Here is a 26,596-nt window from a genome sequence, read left to right as displayed (position 1 = left end):
CAGAGAGAGTATTTCAGCCTGAGTGATTAGCAGTATTTGGCCATGAGGAAGAGGCCTCTAAAAATAACTGGTGAGCAGAGTTTGCAGTCAGGTCCAATTTCAGTTCTAGAGGCCTTGCCCAAGGAGCTGTTGGCCAGTCCACAGCTCTAGTAACGAAGGGCCTGTGGTATGCCTGATAACCTGCTCATAGGGCTTTGGTTTTTTTTCTTCCATATATATTATTAATGGATTGAAGAAATCAAAATGGCAGAAGGTAAAGGTATATTTTTATTGTTTGGGTTAAAAGTGACTTGGGATCTAGCCGACAATTTTTAGCTTGGTTTTCAGTTGTGCGCTGTTCAAATATTTTTGGCTAAGTTGTTTTGACTGCATCTTCTACGTTTTCTATTTTGAACTTCTGGAGACCTCGATGTTTCAAAATAGTTTAATTTTTCATGGACTAATTAATCTGTCTGTAATATGAATATTAAGTTTTAGTGTCTTAACTTAGAATATCTTTTATTGTATCGTACTACCAGAGACCACATTTTACAAACTTCAGAAAAATAAACATGTGGTCTGTCTTGGTCTTAGACATTAATCACAGTGAACGTAAAGAATTGTGTGCATTCAGATCTCCTGTACAATTATAGGAAATTTAAGGGCTTTATCCGTCCCTTCTGGTATTAATGAGCACACTTAGTTGGCTCAAGCAGAGACTTACCATATGTGGAAATGGACCTAATTTTTGTGAAGCAGGCGATAAATGCAAAGAAAAGACATTGGGATTTTTTTTTTGTTTTTCAAATCAAATCATTAACCTTCAAGTGTTCTTTAATGATGTGTTGATTTACATTTTTGTATGTGTTTGTTTTTGCTTTTCTTTGTAAGTTAAGATTGTCTTTTCATTTAATTGAAGGCAAGCTATATTGGCTCATTATATTGAAAATGTATTTAAGAAAAATAAAATAGACATATTCAAGACTGCTTCCAACTCTCAGCTGCCCGAGCAGCCGCTGGAAGGATTCTATTATTAGTATAGAGAGTATGAGTCTCTCTGCTTTGAACACTGTTTTAAATAAATGGTTAGAATGGCTTACTTGACTTTTCTGATAAAGTGGCCCATGGAGCCGTGAAGAATAGGAGATATCTAGCGGACTTGCAGTTCTCTTAGAAGGCGCTTCTCCTCTTCCGCATGGATTGCTTAACGTACATAGTGAGGCAAAGTCAGCCGTTACTTCTGACCCACTTTTAACAGTTCATGGCTCCTAAAGGGTGACATTTTGTAATGTAGAAAAATAACCAGTTTGATGAATTGCTTTTATGGTTTTTTAAAACTTTAAATGAGTAGTATCTGTGTATAAATATGACATCACCAGCATAATGCTTACCAAATCTCATAAATGGTTATTTGTAATTCACTTAGTTGTACTTCCAGTTAAGTAACTGACTAGTGCTCAGGTGCTGGGGGTGCATCTTCTATTTTCCCTTTTCTAACCAAATAAATAAAATTTCCGATTGTCCCTAGCCCAATTTTGGGGAGACTCATTCCATTGATCACCATGGTAATTTTCTGTGTTCGGTAGTATGTGAGAGCGTTTTCTGATTTGATGGGTCAATGTGGGAAAAAAATGAATCACATAGTTCTTGCCATATTCTTAACCCTCATTAAAAAAAAATCTTTTTGATTAATCCCTGGGACTATAGGTTGACTATGGAGCCAGAAATGAAATGAAAATTCTTAGATTTATTCTGATTTTAGAAAAGAGGGACAACTACTAGATGTTCTTCCAGAATATGTTTGGAACACAGTAGTGGTTTCAGGTGTGTTTGGGGAGTTGGGAGTTTTAAACTCTCTCAAAGGGCTTATCTTACTCTGCTCTTTTCAGTTTAGTTGGACAGAAACTGATCTGCCCTTTGGGACTAGGTACACCGTATTTACAAAGTGACATACCAAGAGAGTGCTATTTAGTGTCAATTAAAAAGTTTCCCCTAGAAAAGATGTCTCAAGAAAGACTCCTTTCTATAATTTACTGTTTTGTTCCTTTATGGAATTGGTAAATATTAACAGTAAAAAGATGAATACTACTGGAGTAACACCTCATGTATTTGACATTATAAAGGGATGGATAAAATAATGCTAATTATTTCATGTTCTAGCTAAATAACATTTACTCTTTTTTTTTGACGTTTACCTTTTAAGCGGTAAATCCATTTAATAAAAAAATATTTTGAATGAAAATCTTTCCAGAATTTATTGTACATTTCTTGCATTCTTAAACAGTTTTAAAACAATAGTGTAATGACAGAATGAATAGGATATCATGATTACCTTGTACTAAAGATTACTTTAATAGTTAAGGACTGTAAGTGTAATAGTTAAGGGCTAGTCAGGGTTGCCAGTGAGCATCAGTGGTAAATGGCCTCCTGCCACTCTTCAGGTTCTTGTGTCTTACTCGTGCTGTATTCAGACATTTCATAGGCCTGCCCTCCATCAGCACTTGTTGCTTTAACTCCTCTGGGTGAGGCTGTCTCTAAGGTCTATTCTTTAGTTTCGTGCAGCGAGTTAGGAAGCTTGATTGAACTTGTTAGCATCATGTCCAAAATAAATGGGAATAGATTCTAGGCAAAGGTGTATTCTTCACTGTCTTTGGTTTTCTCTCTCTTTACCCTCCTAATCCCTTCTCTCTGTTTTGGTATATGCATTTATGTAATTCTTTTAAAACCTCATTTCCAGTTTTTACTTTGTTTGGTGTTGCAGGTCAATAACTTAGACGAGTACTAGGAATCAACTTGGATAAATGATACTTTCCTTTTGAGAATCTCAGGAATTTTCCCCCTCTGTTTCTGCTTTAAGAAAGAGATAGAAATGGAGAAAGAATTGGACTTGGAATTCAAATGATTATTTTGTTTTATTAGCTATTTCTTTATAAGCTTATTTCAAATAGCATCGTCTGAGGTGTACTTTTACTGAGGTACACATTTTGAAAACTTAATTATTGAGTGAAAAAACTGAGTCATGTCTGGCACATATATGCTGAATAAATACATTAAATGAATGAATAAAATGTTGAACTATATTTATTGGCCTTATTATTTTCTAGTTAATCAGGAGCAGTACAAGGGACTGGTATCAGTTACAAAATGTCCAAGAGGAGATAAGACAAGAACCCAGTTTCCTGCCATTTTAGCACTTACTTTAAATAAAAAGTTTAAGTTTGATTCTTAGGTAATAAGTAGCCAAGGGAGGAACATCCTTAGTCACTATTATAGTTCCATATTTAGAAGGCATTATTCTTTTTTTTTTTTTTTTTCTTCGGTAAGCGGGCCTCTCACTGCCGCGGCCTCCGCCGTTGCGGAGCACAGGCTCCGGACGCGCAGGCTCAGCGCCCCTGGCTCACGGGCCCAGCCGCTCCGCGGCATGTGGGATCTTCCCGGACCGGGGCACGAACCTGAGTCCCCTGCATCGGCAGGTGGACTCTCAGCCACTGTGCCACCAGGGAAGCCCCATTATTCTTTTTATAGTTAGTATTCTATACAAATGGGTAATGTGCATATATTGATTTGTTGTATAGAAATAAAGGTTTTTTTCAAATACAGTCTTAAAAAATGTCTTCATGTTTGTAGAAGTTCAGTAAATTAAACACACAACACTGTTACTGAATCTGTGGCGCTCCCCTTCCCACAGAAGATATTTCTTTTCTTTTTAAAAATTATAGTGGTGCTTTATTTTATATTGTTCTTTGTATAACTTCTATCCTTAAGACACATAAAATTTTGGAAATCATCATTTTCCCTCACCAGCACTGCAGACAATTTTCACCCAGTCTCCACTCCGGTGACTACGTTCAGATAATAAAACAGTGGAGCCTATTTTAAGTGGATTTAATAAGTAACATTGTGATCTGTGCCCAGCAGGTATTTTTTTAAATGTGTAAGTTATGTTTTTATATAGCCAGCTTTTAGGAGACTTTTAATAGATCATGTGAGGAAAAAGAAAAAGAAAAGAAACAAATTAGATGGCCGGATCTTATTTGGTAAAGCATACTTTTGTAAGTTCACCATGTGATTATTTATAAATCTAGCCCTTATTGATGGGTCTGTTAATATTTAACGAACACTAGAAAAGGAAATTGACTTTTTCTTTAAGAAGGAATTTTGTTTTATTTAGTTCATCAATTTATATACTTAAATATAGGTATATAAGTAAATATGTATATGTTTGAGTGTGTATATCCACAAATATAACGTACACACTGTTAAGACTGATTCAGTTTTTATGACCCCTTTTGAAAAGTTGATCTAGTGATTGGTTTAAAAAATATGTATATCTTTTTAATAAGAAGAATTGATAGTATGTTCTTGATTTAAGCCACTGGAAAATTACTACGAGTATTCCCTAATTAGAACTGGATTTAGGAATCAGGTTTTAGATGAGAGCTAGTGAGGTATCTGAAATCATGTAATTTGGCCCATTCATATGGAGCAAGGAATTCAGGACCATAGAAGTCAGGGCTTATTCCTGGCTCGACCCACCTTATGCTGGTGGCTTTGGGTGAACCATTTCATCATTTTTCTATAAAACAGAGATGATTATTCCCGTCCTTACCGCCAGTGTTGTAGTGGACACTTGGAAGTATTTGGGGGTGTTTTTGTTTGTCATAATCTCTGGGAGCTACTTACCTGTGGGACCAGAGGAAACCAGGAATGCCAGCTGCCCTGCAGTGTGAGGAACAGTCGCACAGGATGAAGAATTGTCCTGTTTAAACCCAGAAACACCCTCTTGAGAAACACTGACAGGACCCTTGTGAGGATCGCATGCGCGTAGAGGAGGTAACGTGCTCCACCAGTGGAAGATAGCATCCTGCTTTCCTACTTGCTTGATAAATTTTTCCTTTTCCCAAAGGGCATGTTGAGATATGACATATTCTTCTAATTTATTTATTAATATTTATCATATTCCTTTTTAAGAGAAATTTGAGTTTTATGGTCCTTTTAAGGACAGTGTTGACCATTTTCTCTTAATATTACTTGACTATCATTATTTTTGTTTATTTTTGGCTGTACGAGTATTTCCAGAAGAGTATAAAGTATATTAAACATATCAAATGTGATATATGACACTTCCGGTGGACAGCACTTTACAAAACTGTATCCTACGTCGAGACCAATTATGAAGACCTTTCCCTTTTTCCCTGGGTCCCAAAGGATCTTGTCGAGGAGCACTGCATTGCACTGTTTGGCTTCTCTTCTTCCCTGACCTCTGTTTCCTATAAATAGTTTCCTTCCTTTATCTCTGTCACCCTGGCTAAGAATATGAAGCGTTTTGCGGGGAGCTTCTTCTATGGCAGTTACAGTTTTCAAGATTCTACAGAAACTAAATGCGACAAAAAACCAAAAGGCTTTGGCTACATTTATGATCTCTTTAAGTTGTTGATATGCTCTGAACTTTGAAGGAGGTTATATTTAGGTCGTTTAGATAAAGAACTTGGAAGGAATACACATATCAATTTTTATTTTAAAAAAATCGCTAGCCCATTAGTAGTTTATTTCTCTTGTTACTTAGAAGTTAGGGTCATACATATGTGGTATTGAGGCTAAGCATAGTCTTTTCCATTTTTAAAATCTTTATTTTGTGTAACATGATTTGAGAATTTAAGTGAAAACTATTGATAGTTTTGAAGTGATTTACCATTGGAAGTTACTCTCAAATTCCTGGAGAAACATTTCAGTGAAAAGAGGTTCAATAAAGTGTTTTCTTCTTATATAATGACATTGTCTGTTTTATTTTTTTAACAGAGACAAAGCATGGAGGACACAAGAATGGGAGGAAAGGAGGACTTTCTGGAAGTTCGTTTTTCACGTGGTTTATGGTCATTGCATTGCTCGGAGTCTGGACATCGGTAGCTGTGGTCTGGTTTGATCTTGTTGATTACGAGGAAGTGCTAGGTAAGGATTTTCTTATTGTTTCTTATTGGTACGGTCAATTCTGTAGCCTCTCAGTGGTTCTCAGTAGGGAAGGAACAAAAGGGGATGTTATCAGGGTTACCTTGCTGTGGTACTTCCAACTTCTTTGAACATGATCTGTCATAGAAAAAAATAGGCTTTATATTGTCTATATATCACACCAAAAAGTTTTAACAGTACGTACTCTCACGACATGCAGTACTCTATAATTTCTATTCTATTTTGTTGTATTATGAGTTTTTAAAATACTGGTCAGGAGCCATTGAATTTATTTAAGGACCCATGAATGGATCATAAACACAATTTGCAAGACGCTGCCTTAAAGAGAGCATTTCCAAGCACACGCCTCTGTGTCCTTGTTGGAACTGTTGTGTGTGGATGTGAGTGTGTGTGTGTGTGTGTGCACGTGTGCATGTGTAGGTGTGGCCTGTAGGATGTTCTGAGGAAGTTGCTGTGTTATTTCTGATAGTTGTCTTCCTTTCCTCTCCATTTCCTTTTCTCTCCCCATAATCACTGCAGTTTTTCACGTTTTTTTACGTTAATGATTCTTTACAATTTTTGGAGTCATACTCTTTTTTTTGTTTCACCTGACCAAGTCTCTTTTTGTAATTGAGATAAAATTCAGTATTGTAAATATGTAAAAATGTACAGTTCACTGTTTTTTAACATATAATTTTGTGCTGTCATCATTATTAATTTCAGAATATTTCCATCCCCCTCTCCTTCTTGTCTCCTGGCAAGCACTAATACACTCGGTGTATTTGCCTATTCCGGACGTTTTATATAAATGGAATCATACAGTACGTGGCCCTTTGTGTCTGTTGTTTTGCACTTAGTGTAATGTTTTCAAGGTTCGGTATTTACTCCACTTTATGGAAGAATTATGTTCCATCGTATGGATTCACCACATTTTGCTCATCCATTCATCATTGATGGACATAGGGGTTATTTCCACTTTTTGGCTGTTGTGAGTAAATGGCCTTCCTTTCTAATAAGCCAGTGAAAGATGTGGACCTTTTCACTGAAAAAAATGCACACTTTTCTCTGTATGTATAGTGTCGCAGAGAAAATCCCCTCCCTTCCATAGACCGCTCTGCACTTGTGCTTTACTTATTAGTTTATAGCCAGCCATCTTTCTGGGGGGAAAGGCAAAGAACAACAAAACACACATGTAATCTGCCTTTTGTTAAAGCTTCTTATTTTTATTATTGTACTTCGAGGAAAGTGTCTCCGAGTAGATTGGTAAGAGTGATAGAGGAAGAATTTTAGTTTGGAGATGAACTTCTGAGTAGATCTGTGCTTTTGTTAACTTATGTTGATGATGTTGCAAAGCAAAGTCTATTAGACAAAAGAAGAGATTTAGAAGATGTGTACATTTAAGCTCAAGTAACAATTTTCATGTTTTTGTATGCATGCAGCCAAAGCAAAGGACTTCCGTTATAACTTATCAGAGGTACTTCAAGGTAGGCTATTGGAGATGCCTTTTAAGTCTACTTGTGTTAGTCTCTAAAACCTCATCCTTGGGCTGCTATTTTAGTTATCACCTGCATCAGAGAATGTAAGTGGTAGGACCAATTTTCCCTCTTAAATTTGTGAGAAAGTATAGTATTTTCTGTCTTTTTATTGTTATTTGAACTCTGTGCTATACGTAGCCTCAACTGCAGACCAGCGCTTTTCACTTATATTTTCTTAGCTATAGAAATGATAACTTCCTTATGTCTACATTATTATTGTTATTGTCACTTTCAACGTGTATGTGCTTTCCTCAATCAGACTTCTACATAGCAGGTTAACAGTAAGTGGGACAAGGGCTCTGGGAGGGTCTAGGTTGGTCATAGCAACTCGACTCCCAAAGCTCTTCTGCTGTTGTGCAATGTTTTAACTTTGTTTTTTTTTTTAACATCTTTATTGGAGTTAACTTATTTTTTATTAAAAAATGGAGGCAGTAAGGAGGGAAAGTGGTGGGGGGTGGTGGTGGTGGGATGAACTGGGAGATTGGAATTGACATATATACACTAACATGTATAAAATAGATAACTAATAAGAACCTGCTGTATAAAAAAATAAATAAAATTCTAAAATTCAAAAAAATAAGTAAAAATAAAAGCATTGCTTAAACAAACAAACAAAAATGGTGGCAGTGCTGCCAACTGGTGTTTTAGTACTGATGCTATATTTGTAAATGTGGTTTAAATATTGCTGTTTACAATATTGTTGTTTAAAATGTTAAATTAATGCCTCTTCACAGCCATTGTCCAATGATGAATTATAAACTGTGTTGATTTTAGGATGTTTTTAGGGAACTGAATGTATTTGACTTATATTTGAAATGCTGAACAGTGCTCTGAGATGATAAAGTTAAAATACACATTTACTATTCTTGAAGGAGGAAGTCTGCTAGTATTGTCTTCTCAGCTTGTCTGTTCTAAGCCTTATTTTTTTTCGTAGTAGTAGGTGGCCAGTGCTAATTACATTTTTAAGTAGGATAAGTGTAAGTTTTCCTTTGTAGTTTCAGAAAGCGAGTTTTACATACTTTATTTCCAGAAGTCTGTTTTTAAAGGTTGATTCATGATGCTTCTGTCATAAATCATTATTATGAAACGTAAAATTAATCATCCTCTTATTTTTAGTACTTATACTCGATGTTAATTATATATGGTCTTTATTTGAGGCTCAGTGGGTGTTCTTTTGTTTTGAATATTAATGGTGTGAGGAACTTCTGTACTTTAGAAACATTAAATTTCATGTAACTGTTAGAAATGGATCTGTATTATTCCTTATATATGTTGAACATTTTACCTAAAGTATTTTTAGCAGTAAAGTTAAAAAAAACTACTCTGAAGTGATTAAATCTCAGGGTATTGTTAAGCCCTTAAAGAAAATATTATCTGAGTTATATTTCTTAGATTTGTTAGGTGAATATTTCCTCAATCTCTAAGTGAACTGCCTTCATTTTAAAGTGAGATTATCATTAGCACGGCTTTTAAGGATGAAAGGAGCAAAGAGTTGCATTGATTGGTTGCATTAATGGCCGATATGCAGGATTGTAAGAAATAGTAACACCTTATTAAATTTGTTTTTCCTTTTGTTCCCATATCCGTCTTTCCTTCCCCTCATGTAGGAAAACTGGGAATCTATGATGCTGATGGTGATGGAGATTTTGATGTAGATGATGCCAAAGTTTTATTAGGCAAGTACACATTTTTTTTTTTTTAATTTGTGGTGCTAAAATGTTGGAAGCAAAATAATATTGGGTTGGCCAAAAGGTTCATTTGGCCAACCCAATATTTTAGCTTTAGTAATGTTTGTGTCAGTCATTTCCATTTTATGAAAGATATTTTCCCACTTAAATCATTTATTTCATTCTTGTTGGGATGTTGAATGGCTTAATTATTTTTCTATAAACTCTCACATTTCAACTACTGTTAAAAATGAATAAGTATATGGCTCCTGCACAGATATTATAAGTAATATAATTTCATATGTGTTTTTAGATTTAAAGCACTTTATATTCTGAACATAACATTTGAACATGTAGATAATGTCCTATTCTGCTTTCACATATGGTAATGGCGACCATTCTTTAGCATCATTTGACATAATTCAATGTCCATTTGAAAATGTAAATTTCTGAAGGCTTACATAAATTCATTCTGAAATAAAATAGTGGTAGTAAACATCTTATAATGTCCTATGACTATTTGAAAGCTAACATTAAAATATAAACTAGTAGTCTTTGGCCAGGTTTCTTGATTTTTTTTTAAGTCTTGGACCCTTCTCTTTTATCACCAGAATTACCCGTCTTTATCATTGAGATTTTTTTTATAATAGATAAAGATGTGATATTCTTTCATTTAATTTTAAAATACTCTCATACTAGAAAGGATGGTGCTAATTTTAATATGCAAATTTTATATAATCTGGCCTGGTGAGATATTATTTCTGCTTGTTAAGCAGCATCCTTTCCTTTGTTTTAGTATGTAGCGTAATATGCATTAAAACATTTTATACTAAAGTCTTTAGAAAAATAACAAATATGACAAGGTTTACATGCTAAGCTTAATAGAATAATGGCACAGATTCTTCCTAGACACACAATTTTGTGTATATTTTATGGATATGAAAAAAATGGGAGATACATCTGTATTGAAGTGTAATAAAACATCTTAATTTTGACATTGTTTTCTTGTTACTGCTCAATGAGAACTATATTTGCTACTTAACAGTGAAAGCTTCCTATACCCATGAAATTTCTTTTCCTGTCTTAACCGTAATAGAATTTTCTATACAATTTTGTCATTATATATCTAAATTTGGGTTTCTATAAATATGGTAAATTCTCAGAAGACTATAATCCTAGGCATGCGTAAGAAAGAAGATTATATAGACCTTATTTCAGAATGATGCTAATTTGCTTGCCTATAAATGGTTTATTACTTCATTTTGTTACTTTTCTTTAAATGACAGATTCTGAATAGCAAAGCTTTTTATTTAAAAAATTAACTTCATGTGAGCCGTTGCCTCATTTTTAGAAATAATATTACTTATCTACTGTATTTTGTTGATTTTTTTAAGGGGGCAGGTGCTTAAAATCAGCTATCTTGGTCTGTCAGGAAATGTCAACTATTAAAAATTAAAACATGTTATTTCTTCTACAGCACACATTGATTTCTATTGCAAACTTACATTAATAACTTGATTTTTAGTATTTTAGATTTCAAAAATTTATTCCCCTTAATATTTTTAAGCAACCATTAAGAGTTTAATTAATTGTAATTTAGAACATTGCCATTTGTGGGTAGCCACATATGTGGTATGGGCAAATGGTAACTTGTCCCTTTTGCAAGAATCATATACTTGGAGACAGAACTCAGTTGGTGAATCTGAGTGTTCATTTGGTCATTTGACTATTAAATGCGCAAAGGCTAAGATAAACTATTTTACTGTGTGTATGTACAAATTCGCAGTTGGCTTGTGGCTTTGGTAAAGATGAAAGAAACTAATGTAAGCTGTTTGTCTTCTAACCTTATTCTGTAGTGTTTGAATTCTCTGCATGAAATACAACCTTGATGGGAATTGAATTTTATGACTAAGGTTCTTTTCCACTTTGTAAGGTTATTGTAGCCTAGTTGTGCCTCTATTACTGGTGGATGGTTGCAAGAACCAGGTGAAATTCTGGCCTTGCTGGGCTCTGTATGTTCAGGGAGAGATTACGGGGGAGCAGATTCAGTGAGTGTGTACCCTAAAAGGAGCCAGATCTCTGGGGTACGTTCTCATTGGAGAAGCAGTTCAAGGTTAAGGGCCTTGGATTAAGGCAGAGGGAATCCCTGGGGAGGGATGAAAGTAGAAAGTCAGAGATTGGGTGAGAGCTTGGCATGGCAGGTGTGGTAATAGTTATGCTGAACTTCCATAGGTTTGGATTTCTCTCATTAGTATTTCTTTCTGGAGTCTTAAATTTGCATATATCTAAATTTGATCAATTTGAGGAAATGTACACGTTCATGTTTACATTTCTTTTACATTTCAGAGTTTGCTTTTCTTATGAACTCTAAAGAGAATGAAATATGGGAGTAAATCAAGATCAATAGCCATCATTAATTTTATTATTTCTGGCCATGGCCCTTACAGTATACTTTGAAAATATTCTAAGCCTGGTCTTGTTTACATTCCTTCCTACTTTTGTGGCCCAATTATCTAAACTAAAATGTCTTTGATTTTGGCTTGGATGATTGAAAGCTACATTGTCTCATAATGTATTCTTTGAAAACTTGTTTCCCAAATAAATCCATAGGAAAGAGGACTAAATTCTGAGCAGCATTTTCTTAGAGTAACACCACCTGTGGATTACATAGTTATCCTTTTCCACCTAGCTGGCACCAGCTATGGCCAGAGAACAAAAGGGAAGGCAGTCCCTGGAGCCTTGACAGGCATTGGTGGCCTTGACAGATGCCTGAGTGAGCGGTAGGGAAGGGAGGGCTGGATCTTGCCCAGAGGCAGGCACATGTTGCTCTTTGGTTCAGGCCTCCTCTTAGAGGATAAGGAATTATAAACCCAGAACATATTTTCTTTTTCTCTTTGGACTAGTACTTTTGTCTTAAGAACCACAAAAGTGTTGCATAGTTGGGTAATCAGTTTTGCTCAAATACTTTTGCATATTCGTTGCGTACTTCATCCTGTCACGCTGAAGGGTGGTAAAGTTTTGTATTTTATATTCAGTACTTGGAAGTACTTGTATTGGAAAATGGAGAAAAAGAAAAATATTTATTCTAAATATACAGCTGTAGAGTTTTTGGACAAGGAGAAGAAATAGTGTTATTCCCACAGGGGCTTGGGTGGGAATACAGATCTCTGTTCACAGCACTTGTCAACTGTTCAGTTCAGTGAGGAAACATGCTGGGTTGGTCAAAAAATAATTTAAATACCGACTGAAGTTTGTGGGTTTTCCCCCCCAACGCATGAAGAATGGTGCAACGTAGTTCTTCTATGGACTAATGTGGGGAAAATTCACTATCATCTTTAACATTAAACTAGTTGTCTTATTATTATCCCTTACCTGCCAATCTTGATTGCTGGTAGTTATGCTGTGTGGACAAATTCTGTGTTGTCAAAGCCAGAAATACCAGGTTAGGTGGTTATAATCCGAAAAGCTCTAAAATCGTAGATGTGCATATTTCTCACAGCCTGTCTTTTTTTTTTTCTCCTCAAAATTATGGAACTTACTGTATAGAACTTGACAGTTCTACTGGTGGACTTTGTTACCTACTGGACCCAAGAGACCAGTCTTACCCAAAGCCAGTTCTTCACAGGACAAAAACAAATGATAAAAACGATATATACACTGCTTTCTTTCCATATGGGGGTCTGGAATCTTTGCAGTAGAAGCTAATTCCGTGAGCTGATAGGGAGAGAACTCTGGAATGTTCCTGTTGCAGGTGACTGGCCTTGATCACATCTCATATTGGTAGGCTGAACGAATTGTTATTAATAGCTGACTTTTATTATTGGTCAGAATGACAGGACCACAAGTCAGTAACCAGAGCATTATAAAGCTAACATTTTCTAGTTTTAAAATTTAAGTTGTTTATCTGGTATAATTTGAGCACGTTGGTGCCCATCTGTGGAGTCTGAACAGTTACCCTGCTAGTCATATCAATTCCAGAGTTTCCTAAACTAACTGCAGCTCCTAAAGGGAAAAGTTTGAGGAGATGAACATTTCTATTTTCAGTGAATATTTATTGATATATGTAAGTGTTTGTATAATCAACTCTCGATAATATCTGGGTGCTACATGGGCAAATGTGGGGCTTGTCAGAAGTGTCTTTTTATCCTCATATGACTTTCACTCACTTTTCCCGGTGAAGTTGGTCAGTCTGTTTTGGCTGAGACCATTTTGTGGCTTTTTTGGCTCTCAATTCTCTGATGAGAGAAAGGCAAACCCTGTTAGGGGCTGGTAGGAAGGGTGAGGATTGGTCCAATTGCTTTTCCTTTAGTCCATATGATTGAGAGTTGATTGTAAGGTGTGCATCTTAACCGATTTCTTTATTTTCCAAAATACCTTTTCTGTAAACTTCCTTGACCATGATGCACATCCTTTTTGAGATCACTCTTCCTCAACTTCTTTTTTCCACCTAACTGCTCTCCTTATTTTCTCTTTCTCTCTTCCTTTATTCTTATGTAGGCCTGACCAAAGATGGCAGTAATGAAAATATTGATTCTCTTGAGGAAGTCCTTAATATTTTAGCAGAGGAAAGTTCAGATTGGTTTTATGGTTTCCTCTCATTTCTCTATGATATAATGACTCCTTTTGAAATGCTAGAAGAAGAAGAAGAAGAAAGCGAGACCACAGATGGCGTTGATGGTACGTCACAGAATGAAGGGGTTCAGGGAAAGACTTGCGTCATCTTGGATTTACATAACCAGTAACTTTGATGCAGGGACTGAAGTCACTGGCTTGTGAACCCCCGAAGCAAAATCTCCTTTTTCTTTCTTTCCTTTGCTCATCCAGGGCTTAACATGCAGTGGGGCAGCTGCGATCGGACAATACAAGGCAACTGTGTCATCTTTTCCCCAGTACAGCACCTAGCTAGTCCCTTGCTTGGCTTTCCCACTTGAGGAAAGCGGTACCCCCTCATTCTCCTACTGGTCCACAAAGTGCATTGAGAATGATGTTCTTGGTAGTATAATTGGTTTCTGTATCGTTTTGTTTCAACTCATGTACTCGCTGAACTAAATTCAGAAACTTAATAGCACATTGTTTTGTGATTAACCCTTGCTGCTTGTCCTTCTAACACGCTATTCATTAAGATGATTATAGTGGAGTTAATTATAAAAATATTTCTAGCATGATACATAAATTCAGTGCTTCTCTGTTGATCTTTAACATGACTGATGTGTAAAATGATGGTCCTTTAAAAGGCTGATTTTTTTTCTTTAATCGTAATTTGTTTAGGTTGATTTGTCAAACAGGTTAATACAAATTTCAGTGTAAAATTCTGTATTAATGGTGCTTTTAAAATAATTTGAAAATAACCTCATATTTTTGCCTTAGGGTAGTTCAGTTACTGTATTCAGATAGTAGTGTGTCTGAATCTGTCTGTGAAAGCAAAATTTATTTTAAATTTCATTTCCAAATAGACATCCAGAGAAAGTAATTTGTATTTTTTTAAAGGAGGCATATTACACAGGAAGGAAAATGTCAATATGTTATCTTAAATAATGTTGTACATATTAAAATTATTCATCCTAAATAATGGTCTTTTTCCATTTTTTCCTGTATTACCTTATTAATTGACCATCAACTTTGGCTTAGGTATAATATGGTTTTTATATTTGTAAATTAAATTTATTAAAGTGGTAATTCTTTTTAGGAGAATCAATTTTTGCTGTTAGAAAACCTTAAAAACACCTTTGAATCAATTCATTTGAAATGAGTTTGCTTCAGTGATAGCAAAAACAATTGTAGTAGACATATGTAACATGCATTTCTTAAAATGAGATTTCATTCATTTCCCAGCTCAAACAAAGCTCTTATAGCTTAAGAGTGATAAGATCCAAGACCTTTGATTTCTTTTACCCTTTTTGGGAGTGGTGTTTCATGTTTTTACATCTCTTTGAGCCTCTGTGAAACTTAGCCTAGCTTTGGTTCTTTATAGAGCTTAAAATTGGAAAATATTTACATTTTTTAACATTTTATTTAACTATGATAATTTCTACTTTTCAAATATTTATTCTTATTTTTTCCCATTTAATCAAGTTGCTTTCAGAAAGTAGATTATTCACCCATTTTTTCAGAAGGGAATATGACAAATTTAGTTTCTTTTTTAGAGCTCGCTCTTACAGGCTTATCAAAATGAGAGCCTGAAAGTAAAAGTCTCGAATCAGAACCCTGGAAGCACATCAACTTCCCCCTTGACTCAGCATTTACATGTGTCGGGAAAACTGTCCAATTTGCTAATCTTAGTTTAAAAAAGCATTATTCAGTAGCTACTTTTGGAAATAGATACATGTGTTGTACATTGGACAGTGATCTCCTAACGCTTAAATAACTATTATAACCCTAGTTTGTCTTTTCCTGATTATTCAGGGACTATGTTTCATTCTGTTAATGTTTCTGATAGTCCAAAGCTTCTGATTTTGGAATGTTAATATTTTGGAACAAATGAGTATGATTTAATAATGTTCTTTCTGAAAGCTTATGCAGTCTTTGCCTGTATTTATCATGTCTTGCACTTTGAATTTGAGCACTGTGACATATCAGAGTTCATTAGGTTTAAATTCAAAAGCAGTCTGAGGTCCCACTCAGAGAAATCCTCTTAGACAAATGTCTGAGATTTGTTTTTTAAGGCAGTCTTGTTTCTTCATGCTTCATTGTTACTAACCCTAGAAGATGCTTTGATCAGTTTATGATAAAGAAGTAAATAATTAAATTTGTGTGTTAAAAATGTTTGGAATCATTCATTTCTCATCAGGCTCTGCTTTTTTGTCACGCTACTAATGCACATTTTATGTACAGAAATTAATTATGCTGTATTCTTGTAAGTGAAAAATAAGGATGTGAGATTACAATTTGCCATTTCTTTGGTATCCCTTCTGATCAGCCCTTTTGAAAAGCCTCTGATGAAGGTAAAATCCAGGTAGCTGGTGAACCCCTGACTTCTGTGACTGCCTTCAACTTGTGCCTAAGGCTTGCTTTGGTGAGAAAATAAAGTTATTTGCAAAACTGGTATAGAGTGCTTTGAAGCTGAACAAAGTTGCTTTGCTTACATTTTGTTTATTATGTATGTTACAATTCTTAATCTTCTAAGGCTTTATTGTGTAATTTTCTGTTCCATCGTAGAAATATTTTCCTAGCGTGTGTCTTTTAAGCTTAGGAACTTAGTTAAAAAGGCAAAAATGTAATCTGTACGTTTGAATGTTTATTTATGGTGAATTTTACATTGTACTGTATTTACTCTGCATTTCCACTTTGGAACAACCAAAGGCACTTTGAGGAATGTGCTCTGAGTTCAGATGCCCTTGTCTCCTCCGAGCTGCCCTTCCTCAGAGGAAAGTGCTGTTTGTCCAACTGAAAAGGCGCCGGGTTCTCTGGAATTTGGTACCAAAACAAGGAAGTGGCACTCAGGGGACTTGTTTTCTGCACTTTAGTTTCTTTCAGCTCTTTTTTCCCCTGGGATGTGAGGGGTGACGTGTAAGTCAGTTGGAGAGGTGTCTTCTGGGTGCTGATCTTATTAAATCCCTGAGGCCCAGCTGCCGGCTCACTGAGTCATGCAGATGCCTTGGACTTAATGTGCTGGGTGATATCCTGCTTTTTCACCTTGTACTTGATTCTTTATTCTAGAAATTACCTCCCTGTCTTATAGAGCTGTATCCAGGCGTGTAAGAAAAACTGTTTTCTCTGCTTGAATTCTTGTTTGTTTTCATTTACAGTTAGCTAGACGGGGCAAAATGTTTCCTCGTTTGGCCTGATGTTTGTAACTTTGGAGTATTAGTAAAGGCAGATAGAAGCATAGACAGTTATGAATTTGAACACCTGGCAGTTATACCTTTGGGGGCTTGATACTCAGCAACCCTTTCGAAATCAGATTCTGGTCTATAAAACAAGTAAAATGTTTTCTGTGTTTTGAGCTGTGGAAATTTCTTTGATCACCATGCATATTTGGAGCACTTTTATAAAATCCAGTGATGCAGACTTTATTATCACAAGTCGATAGATGCAACCCTGTGCTGAATTCTCTGCCTGCTATTTGTTGCCATAACTCCGTAATACACAGGAGTAGATATTAACTAAATTGTGAACTGTCTGAAGTTGGGAGTCAGGTTACGCTGCGTTTGAATCCCACTTCAAAGCTGAGCCCAACATAGGGTATTTATTAAATATTTGCTGGGGTTAGTCCTGGTGAGTGAGAACGTCAGGAGTTACCCATTGCATAATAAAACGCTGATTATTTTTTTAAACAGCTTAAATAAGTGAAAAAAATTATTGGGTGTATTTTGTTTTCCAAGAGAAATGACACTTTGAAGTTCAGACGATGAACTGGCCTATGCTAGCTGAGGTCTTCGCGTGATCTTTCTGCTATCTCATTCGTAGTTGTGTCTGAATTTTATCTTTATTCAAGCTCTCAGTCTCTGGATGTAATCCCTTCTTAAACTTTTAGTCTTTCAGTCCTCTGATGTTCTGATCTTCCCTCATCCCAGAGGGTTGGAAGGTTTGTAGCTTCCTTTCTTCAGAAACGTCTGTGTTAATATTGTTACGCCATCTATTTAAAAATAAAAAGGAAAATGGTGTAGCGTCTTGACTTGCGTTTTGCCAAGACTAGACTTACGTTCTAGAGCAAGTCTGCCTAGCTCGCAGAATCTTCTCTTAGGCGTTCAGGGCCTCATCTATAGTCAATGTTGAAATAAATTATGATGCTTCGTACAGGGCAGGAGGCAGCTTCGAAACTGAGGCTCAGAGCGACTCATTGGTCTCACCAGGGATGGTGGGAGTGCCTGGGATGACCTAAGTATGACATGATACTCAGCTGACCAATTCTGTGACCGGCTTCCTGAAAGCCTGCAGCAGCTATAGTACTTGGGTTTCTGTAATGGAGCCAGTCTTCTAAAATTGTGGTGGAACCGCAGGTCCAACCGTGATGCAGCGTTTTAATTACACACAGAACATTTCACTTTGAAAATGTGTGTGGGATAGTGGCCCTGAGGCAGTTGCCAAAATAATGTCAGTTACTTTTAGGCAACACCCTCAGGCTCTAAGGGAGGTATATAAGACCTGCTTTTTCCAAATTTCTGTATAAGGATTACCAAATAGTCAACTTAGCTATTAACAGTAATCACCTTAAAACCATCAGAATAAACACACAGGGCAAAAAAGAAGTAAACAACATGGTGATTACTTTTTTTTTTTTTGCCATTCTCTTTGACCGTAGCCACACCCTAATGGCTTGGGTTCCAGTATCATTTCTCTGCTCTGCACAGCATTTCTTTACTCTGAGCAGTGTTTTGAATCGTTCTTTCCTCTCTCATTGGTCATTTTTTTAGCAGCTGACCTTTGCCCTGTGTCTGCACCTCCTGCTTCTGGCCTCCTCCTTTCTCTCCCGCTGACTCAGTTTCTCTACCCTTAGACATGCCTTTGTTTCCTAGCCCTCAAAACATAGGAATGCAGATCAAATTCTTCAAACTCTTATTCCTTTTCTGCCCACTGAGAATCTTGGGAAACCCCACAGATGATCAGTTTTCTTCTAAGGAGGGAAGAGAGGCCGTGATGAGCAACCCTGGGGTTTTGCTCACCCTTCTTTCTACCTGTTTTCTCACTGTAACGTGACCGCCTCTGATACTCCTTGTAAAACTGTATATGGGACATTTACTAACAAACAGAATTCAGTAGTGTCCTCAGCCTAACCCTTTGTTCATTCCTTCCTTTCTACAACCGCTACTCTGACTTTTAGAATCCTGCATTTTCTATTCACTCATTCATTCCCTGCATTTTCTTGACGCCCCTCTTTTGTTACTTACAGGCTCCTGTATTACCTTCTGTTTTCCAAGTGCTGTGCTTTCCTTCATGTTTATACTCTTTCCTTCAGAGACCGAATATGATGATTGTTGTTCAAATTGTTAGTTCAGTCTTTGTGATGTCAAAAATATTGAAAAATGATTGACTATATTCTTTAAGTGCAGAGAAGGCAGCTTAGGTTGGTACTTTGGCATTTTATATAGTACAATGGCACATTGTTAATTTGTATCACTTTAGGGATTTATACCCAAACTGGAAAAGTTTTAAATCAAGTACTTATTATATTTTCATGTTTCTGATCAGCGAATCTGATGTTGATCTAATATGTTGGCTTATTTATGTTAACTCTAACCTTTTCCTCAATATAGCTCTTTTGACTATATCATAATAGTGGAGGGGTAGGGGGATAGTCTGATTCCCACCATTCTGCTTTTTAAGGGAAAATCCAGTCCTCCCCAGTCAAGAACATGCAGGAATCAGGAGGGGACATCAGCACCGTTAAAAGTGTATTTTAATGTGTTACGCTAATTTCTCTTGCGCATTGGATAATACCCGTGTATTTAAAAGTTGTCATTGCAAGAATAAGTTTGACAGTTTACCTAAATACACTTTCTTGGGGAGTGGTCCAAGATAGCGTTCGGTATTACAAGGTGGTATGCTGTTTTTGCTAGAGTTTAAGAAAGAACTGGGCTTTGTCTGTGAAAAATAATTGTTAGACACACACACTAGTTTTGGTTATGTATGCATGTCAAGTAACTGGATAGATACAGACAGCCACATGGAACAGTTAATTCACGTTTGTGTTTTTAATGTAGTCATTGGTAAGATACGCTAACACTTTTTTTCCAGAATGACAATGATGATATCTCAACCAAAATAAATCGCCATTCTCAAATGAACTGTCTCATTTGATGGAAACAACTTGCCATGAACAGAGAGAGGGGAGGAGATTTAGGAGTGGAGGGTGATTCAAACAACAGAAGAGGAGTAAAAAAATCTCATACTGGCAGTGGGAGTGTGATTATGGTTTTGAGGAACATACTGAGGGGGTTCCACAGTTTCCAGCAGGAATATGTGTGAAAGGGCTTAGGGGCTTTCTTGGGACGCTTCAGACCTTAGTTGCAGGGTGACAGGTTGTGCATGGTGCTGCCTCCACAGGGGATGAGCAGAAATCACCCTGCCTCCTACCCTGGTGTCCCCAGGAAATGGATTGGCAACCTGGGACGCCACTTTGGAAAGTTTGCTGATACGTGAGTGTAAAATAACATTTATGTGACCAGGAGATAGAATTGGGAACATCAGTTGGTTGGGATGCTAAGTACAGGCTGGCTGGAAAAAGTGTACGGCGAGGTTATGTGTTACTGATGTTTGTTAGAAGGTTAAAAATAAACACATCAGAACTTTCATTTGCCTAGAGAAGAAACAGAAAGCCTTTGCAGAGTTTTTAGATGAAGAGTAAAAATGTTAGTATATACCTCCATAATGGTATAATTCTTATTTATGTAATTTTTTATAAAGGAAGTTTGAAACTATGGGAGAAAAGCCATGATTATTCAAACAGTAAAGAGTAAAATTCTATCAAAATATGCTATCCTTTTTTTGAGTGGCAGTGATGATTGAGTAGGGAAATAAGGTCCCCAGGTCCTTTCACCCCTGGTGCTTGTAATTGACCATCTGTGTCCAAGCAGAAGTCCACTGACATCCAGGTACCACTGAGAGGGAAATGCCATTTCCTGTGGTAATTAGACATTTCTAAAGCCAACAATTCTTTCAGACCTAAGGCAGGTTGTGAAGTTGATTAAATCAATGATGTTTTTAAAATGCATTTTTCGGTTATAGGTAGTGAAAGTAAGGTTCTAAAATGACGTATGAATGATAGATATTTGTATGTTGCAGGAGTGTATTTTTTTAATGGTGAATTTAAGTAAATTTGTTTAATAGTTGCATCAATTTAAACTATCTTATAGATACTTATTTTTTAATTACCTTAATATTTTCTGTTTGTAACATATTTTCATCTTGTAAACACCAACAGAAGGACCTGGTGGGGTAGCCAAGAGAAAAACCAAGGCTAAAGGTATTTTCTATTTTTCAAATTAGCCTTGAGTGAATCAAGTTTAATGCTTGAAAATGCATGACAGTTTACAGATAATGTTTTGTAGATGCAGCTACTAATGCTAAACATTATTGCTTTCTGGTTTTGGGTGCACCTTTGGTTGTAAGTAGTTTTATCAAGGTTTCATTAAAGAGTTTTCTGCCTCGGGCCTGTAATTTTAAGTAATATCCTTTTTCAGATTATCAAAACCTCGGAACAGTCTTTAAACTACACATTAAATTTACAGTATATACATCCTATCTACCTTCTAAAACTTTTCTTTAGTCTAAATTTTTTAGGTACTGTCGGAAATAAAGATGAGTTCATCAATGATTGATTTCCTTTTTCCAAAAGCTCTGATGATGCTGTCTTAGAGCACAATAAAAGCTAGTGGGACCAAACTTGTAGTTTTCAGTAAAATGAAAACTTAGATTTCATTATGCCGGTATAGAATTTGCTGTGTTTGATATTTTGACTCATTAAAAATTACACCTGTCAACCATTCTGTATAGGCTAACAGCTTATTATTGCAGGCTTATTTTATATTCCTTTGGTTTTTCTTGTTCACTGTAAAGATTTCTGTACTTTAGGGAGAGGGGCATGGGGAAAGTGCATGCTTTTCTTTATAAACTTGTAATACTCTTTTGTGTTCAAGTGCTTGGCACATTGTATGTAGTTTGATTTTGGTGAAACATTAACAGGTGAGACTTTTACTATGTGATTTACAGGGTTTTGTGATTTGTATTTTAACTTTAAGATTAGGAAATTTTAATGTTTTAACTTTGATATCCCGCCTGACTAATTCCCGGGAAGAAAACCAGAATTTTTACCATTTTATTCTTATGTAAGTAATTATGAAATAAATGGCCAATAAAGTATAATTTGACTCCTTGATCTAGAGAGGCAAATTCAACATTAAAGATTTAATATATATATTTTTTTTTGCGGTACGCGGGCCTCTCACTGTTGTGGCCTCTCCCGTTGCGGAGCACAGGCTCCGGACGCGCAGGCTCAGTGGCCACGGCTCACAGGCCTAGCTGTTTCGCGGCATGTGGGATCTTCCCAGTCCAGGGCACGAACCCGCATCCCCTGCAGGGGCAGGCGGACTCTCAACCACTGCGCCACCAGGGAAGCCCAAGATTTAATATTTTAAAAACTGTGTGCAAAGTAACACGTGCCAGCATTGCACCAGCATTCTGCTCCTGCAGTTTACTTATCTATGTTACTCTGAACGGCGTTGAAGAAGAATGAGGACTTTGAGGATGGTTGATGATTTATGAATTCTACTCTGTATTTTTACAAGGTTTTAATAAAATTGTCAGGAAGAATCGAATAACATTTTGTACTCTGTGAGTTTTACATGATTCTGATGGGCAGAAACATCTTCCACGTTTTATTAAAGAAATCTTTCTCTTTTTTGTTTCTGCTTAAATGCTACATTATACAGTAAACACCTTGCTTCTCGTATGATTTCTTAATGAGGAGTCAAGGAGGTGAAATTCAAAGCTTTTGCTAGCAGCACTGTTCAAATTTATTTAAAGGAGGTTGAAAGCAGCACCTCAAGTGAGATTTGGAATCACCTGTATATTCCGTTTAACTGTTCTCTCTTCTGTGAGCATGGACAGCATAGATGTTGGCTTGGAGTGGCTCTACATAAAATAACGGGAAATATACTTAAAGGAATACTGATTTCATAATGTTGAACAGAAGCAGACAAGAAGTTCTCCTTGTCATCTTAGACACTGTAGATAACAGACTTAAAATTTTGTACTCATATGGAAATTGTATTTTTCTAAACTGAGAAAATTAAATGGTATTTAACTTTTCATTTGTGCGTTATATTTGTTTCCAAGGAATGCAAGCCCAGATATTTTAAGGACATACTTTCTTTGTTAGAGCTAAAGACTTTTAAATTACCTTTGTACAGATACTTGCAAGCTATGGAAAATTTGTTCCTACGTTGTCAGTGTTCCTTTAATTATGTTGTCATAGCCGTGATACGTGAGTTGTTAACACTCTGTGTAAAGTGCTACCTTTATGGCTGGACTCATTTTATTAATATTGCGTGTTAACCTTGTTTTGAGGCAAATCATGCTGTATTGCCAGCTGGAAAAATGATGCCAGGTTTCTAGCATTTCTTTTATAGCTGATACTTCATAGAGGTTTGCAGCAGTTTTTAGCCCATTTAAAACTAGTGGATGAAAGTCACTTTTTGAATGATCATTTCATGTGTGTGGAGAGATAGAAAAAAAGACAATACTTTTGCACTAAGTTGCTGTCTATGAATTAAGAGATGACTTTCAATAAACATTTTTCCCTTTAATTGGAAAACCGGAAAGTTAAAGAACTCACTAAAGAAGAGCTCAAGAAGGAAAAAGAGAAGCTTGAGTCAAGGAGGGAAAGTAAGCATGAAGAGAGAAAAAGGGGCAGGAAAGAAAAGGAGGATGACCAGAAGGAGAAGAAAATTGCGGATTCAGTTGTCTCCAGGGAAGAGTCTCCTAGGGTTAAAAAGGACAAAGACAAGGAGAAAGCGGGACGAGGTAAAGGTACTAAAGCCGAGGAAAATAGGAAAAAATCAACGAATATCAAGGATTCTTCTGGTAAAGTGGCACCCAAAGACAAAGACGGTAGAAAAGCAGGGAGAAGTTCTGCCAAACAGGCACACGTAGCAAAGGGGAGCAACGAGAAGAGAAAGCACTGAAGCTGCAGCAGCATCCCAGGAAATGGTAACGTTCTTCATCGTGATTTGCTGCTGAAGGGCATAGAAAACTTGGTGTGGCTCTGGTTGGGGAAGATGTGTCATTTAGCCATTGACTATATTCATTGGTGCTTAGCCAAGTAAATTCTTTGAAATTGAGGTACCCGTCTCATGCTTCGAAATTTGAAACATGAAGCTTTAAAACAATATGTAATAAAAATATGATGTAATAACGTCTGTTTTTATTAACTTATTGATCGTGTATCAGGTAAATGTATATGTGTAATATGAATTGTAATGATTTATTAATACAGAATATTTTCACTGGAGTTCAGCAAGAATAGGAAAATTTTAAATAGTATTTATATGCAGAGTGATTTGTAAGTTTCAGGAATGATAAATACTCAGGTAGGTAGGAGGTTACCTTCTTCTCTGTAAGCTGTTGTCTTTCTTCCCTCCTTCGCCTTCCTGCTTTCCTGCTTCCCATTCTTCTTCAACTACCCTTTTCCTTCTCCACTTCCTTTCTCCATCCCCTTTTCCTTCCCCCAGCTCTTCCCAGGGCATCTCCTCGGGCTCTTGTGAAGTTGCCTGCGAGTCTCCGTCCCCAGGCCCAGACAGCACCATCCTCCTCCCCCCGCCCCCCTCTCAGGGGGCTGCTCCTTCCTCAGGCTCTTCGCCATTCAACTCCTTTTCATCTCTCCTCCTGGTCTTTTACCATCTGCTTTACCTCCTTTTCCACCCCCGCTTTGCTGCCTCACTCCTCACCCTGCCTCTCCCGCTCCACCCATCCCTCCCCCACCTTCTCCTGTGGCCCAGTACTTAGTGTTCACTGTGTTCTGAGAATTCTAGAAACAGTCCTGGATAAAAGAGAGAATTTTATGTAGAAGAACAATTTTAGAATGCTTATTTATGACATCTTTACAGACTCCGAATAGTTATAGAAAGGCTTTAATTATTTCAAATTAGGATATGCTTTCATTTTATATCACAATTTTTCAGTTATATTGGTGGAATGGCATATATTTTTCATATTTGAATGTATCGTACTTGTTTACCGTTTCTAAGGAGTTGCAAATTTGAGATCAAAACTGAGTTCAGAAAACATTTAATAAAATGAAATTTCTATAAGAAATATATTTCTACAAATGGTCTGTGCTGTTCTACATGAAGTCTTATTTCTGTAACCATGACTGCTGGTGAAATTCAGTTACTGAATTTGAGAAGAATAACCTGATTTGTTGTAACTGAATTGTAAGCGCTGCCACAAAATTTTAATTTTATTTTTAAAATAATTCTTCACCTTTTTCTTTGAAGAGCCTTTAAAAACAGAGATTTTGGCCCAATTAAAGATATTTCAAATCAGAAATGACTAAGTGTAAAGTGCAAATTTTCTAAAAGTATTGTGTTTTTTGTTTTTTTAATATGCTGACACCTTTTACTGCTTAAAATCAAGCACCTGTACATTTAGTTGACAAAAATTCCAACAGACATAATAAAATTATACAGCAAGGGGGCAGGCCTAGAGAATATCTAGTCTAGTATCTCTAATCCAATCCTATCATTCTGTTGTTTAAAAACTGAGTCCCAAAGAAATTGTCACATGGGTTAACTTGGGGCTTCCTATGTTGATCAGTCCGGATTTTATTGTTTTTATAGTTTGATTATAGGAGCACAGTAAACCACAGTGAATTTTATGGCTCATTTGGTGGCAAATACAGGGGCACTGGCTTGAGGTGAGTAGATCCCAAGTACAGACCTGTAATCAGCTGTTTCTTCCTAGCTCTCTTCTCAAATCTTAACCCTGCTGATTTCTACTTGACTTTACTCTATATGGAGGTGCTACCACTTGATGAGGAGGGTGGCCCTCCGGGGGCCCCAGACACATTTTTGTAGTTTAGCCATCCTTGTACAAAGATGCAGTTTCCTGGGCTGGCCCTGGGAGAAAAGTCCTGGGAGATTCTGGCTGTCCTGGTTAGGCCTGGAAGCATCTGTGACCTTTCCTGTAGTCGGGGGACAGGCTGGCTCCTGTGCACAAAGCTTTGGGTGTGGGTTGAGGGGTTCCCTCTCAAACCACATGAAATGCTTCCTGCAGGAAAGAGTTTCTGGGAGAAGAAGAGGGAGACTCTGAGAACTGACTGGACAGAACGAGAAGCAAAACTATATCCACCGACCACATAAAATTACAATCTTTAAAAAATATATCCTGATGTTAGGTCTTGCTAAGATAAATAGATTGAGTTTTTAAATTTATGTATCAAATTTTAAGTGTTAATTTCTGTACAGATGACTTTTTTTCCTTCTCCTTTGTAGAGAAGGGCAGCAAATTATAATGACCTTTACTGAGGGCATTCTAATAATTTTTACCTTGGTTTTTGAAGGACAGTCAATGGCTGTGGGGCATAAAGTACATAAATGCTAAATTCTAAGAAAGTAGTGAAAAAAATTTAGACGAACCCTAATCAGCATAAGCATATAAACATTATCTGTTGCTATTTAATAAAGCACCTGGAAATATTTTAGTTCTATCATTGAGTTTCCCTTTGAATAACAACTCAAGAATTGAATTGAAACTCCTGTCCTAAAATGTTAAAAATATTTCAAGAGCTCTTGAGAACTGGGAATTGGCTTACTTTCTTTTTTTTCTTTCCTTCCATTTTCTTCAGTAAATAAAGGTTTCAGCTGAATTTTATTGAGATTGAGGTGACACTTTACTCAGATGCATTGGCCCTTACTGTTCACCTAAAAGACTTAGTGGAAATATGCTTTTGGTCATGATTAATGGGTTAAAATTATGCTTGCTTTCTCAGTTTTACTTACTTTTTTATTCAGTATGTAGTTTTTTGTTTTTTTT

General features: G+C 36.4%; 1 protein-coding gene across 9 annotated transcripts in view; it reads left to right on the top strand.

Annotated features, from left to right (window-relative positions):
* Positions 1-26,596, top strand: part of ASPH (aspartate beta-hydroxylase) — a 262,524-nt gene that overhangs the window by 28,830 nt on the left and 207,098 nt on the right. For all 9 annotated transcript variants that reach the window (XR_003002936.1, XR_003002933.1, XR_003002935.1 and 6 more), the window contains exons 2-3: positions 5,779-5,928; positions 9,068-9,136. Coding sequence is in view for 2 of the 9 variants with exons in the window: in XM_024742547.1 (XP_024598315.1) it covers positions 5,779-5,928; positions 9,068-9,136 (219 nt within the window). In the remaining 7 variants the exon portion in view is untranslated. The remainder of the gene's footprint in view (positions 1-5,778; positions 5,929-9,067; positions 9,137-26,596) is intronic.

The sequence above is a fragment of the Neophocaena asiaeorientalis genome, unplaced genomic scaffold (assembly GCF_003031525.2).
Source record: "Neophocaena asiaeorientalis asiaeorientalis breed wild unplaced genomic scaffold, Neophocaena_asiaeorientalis_V1.1 scaffold226, whole genome shotgun sequence".
NCBI classification, from domain to species: domain Eukaryota; kingdom Metazoa; phylum Chordata; class Mammalia; order Artiodactyla; family Phocoenidae; genus Neophocaena; species Neophocaena asiaeorientalis.
This window is presented reverse-complemented; position numbering and strand designations above follow the sequence as displayed.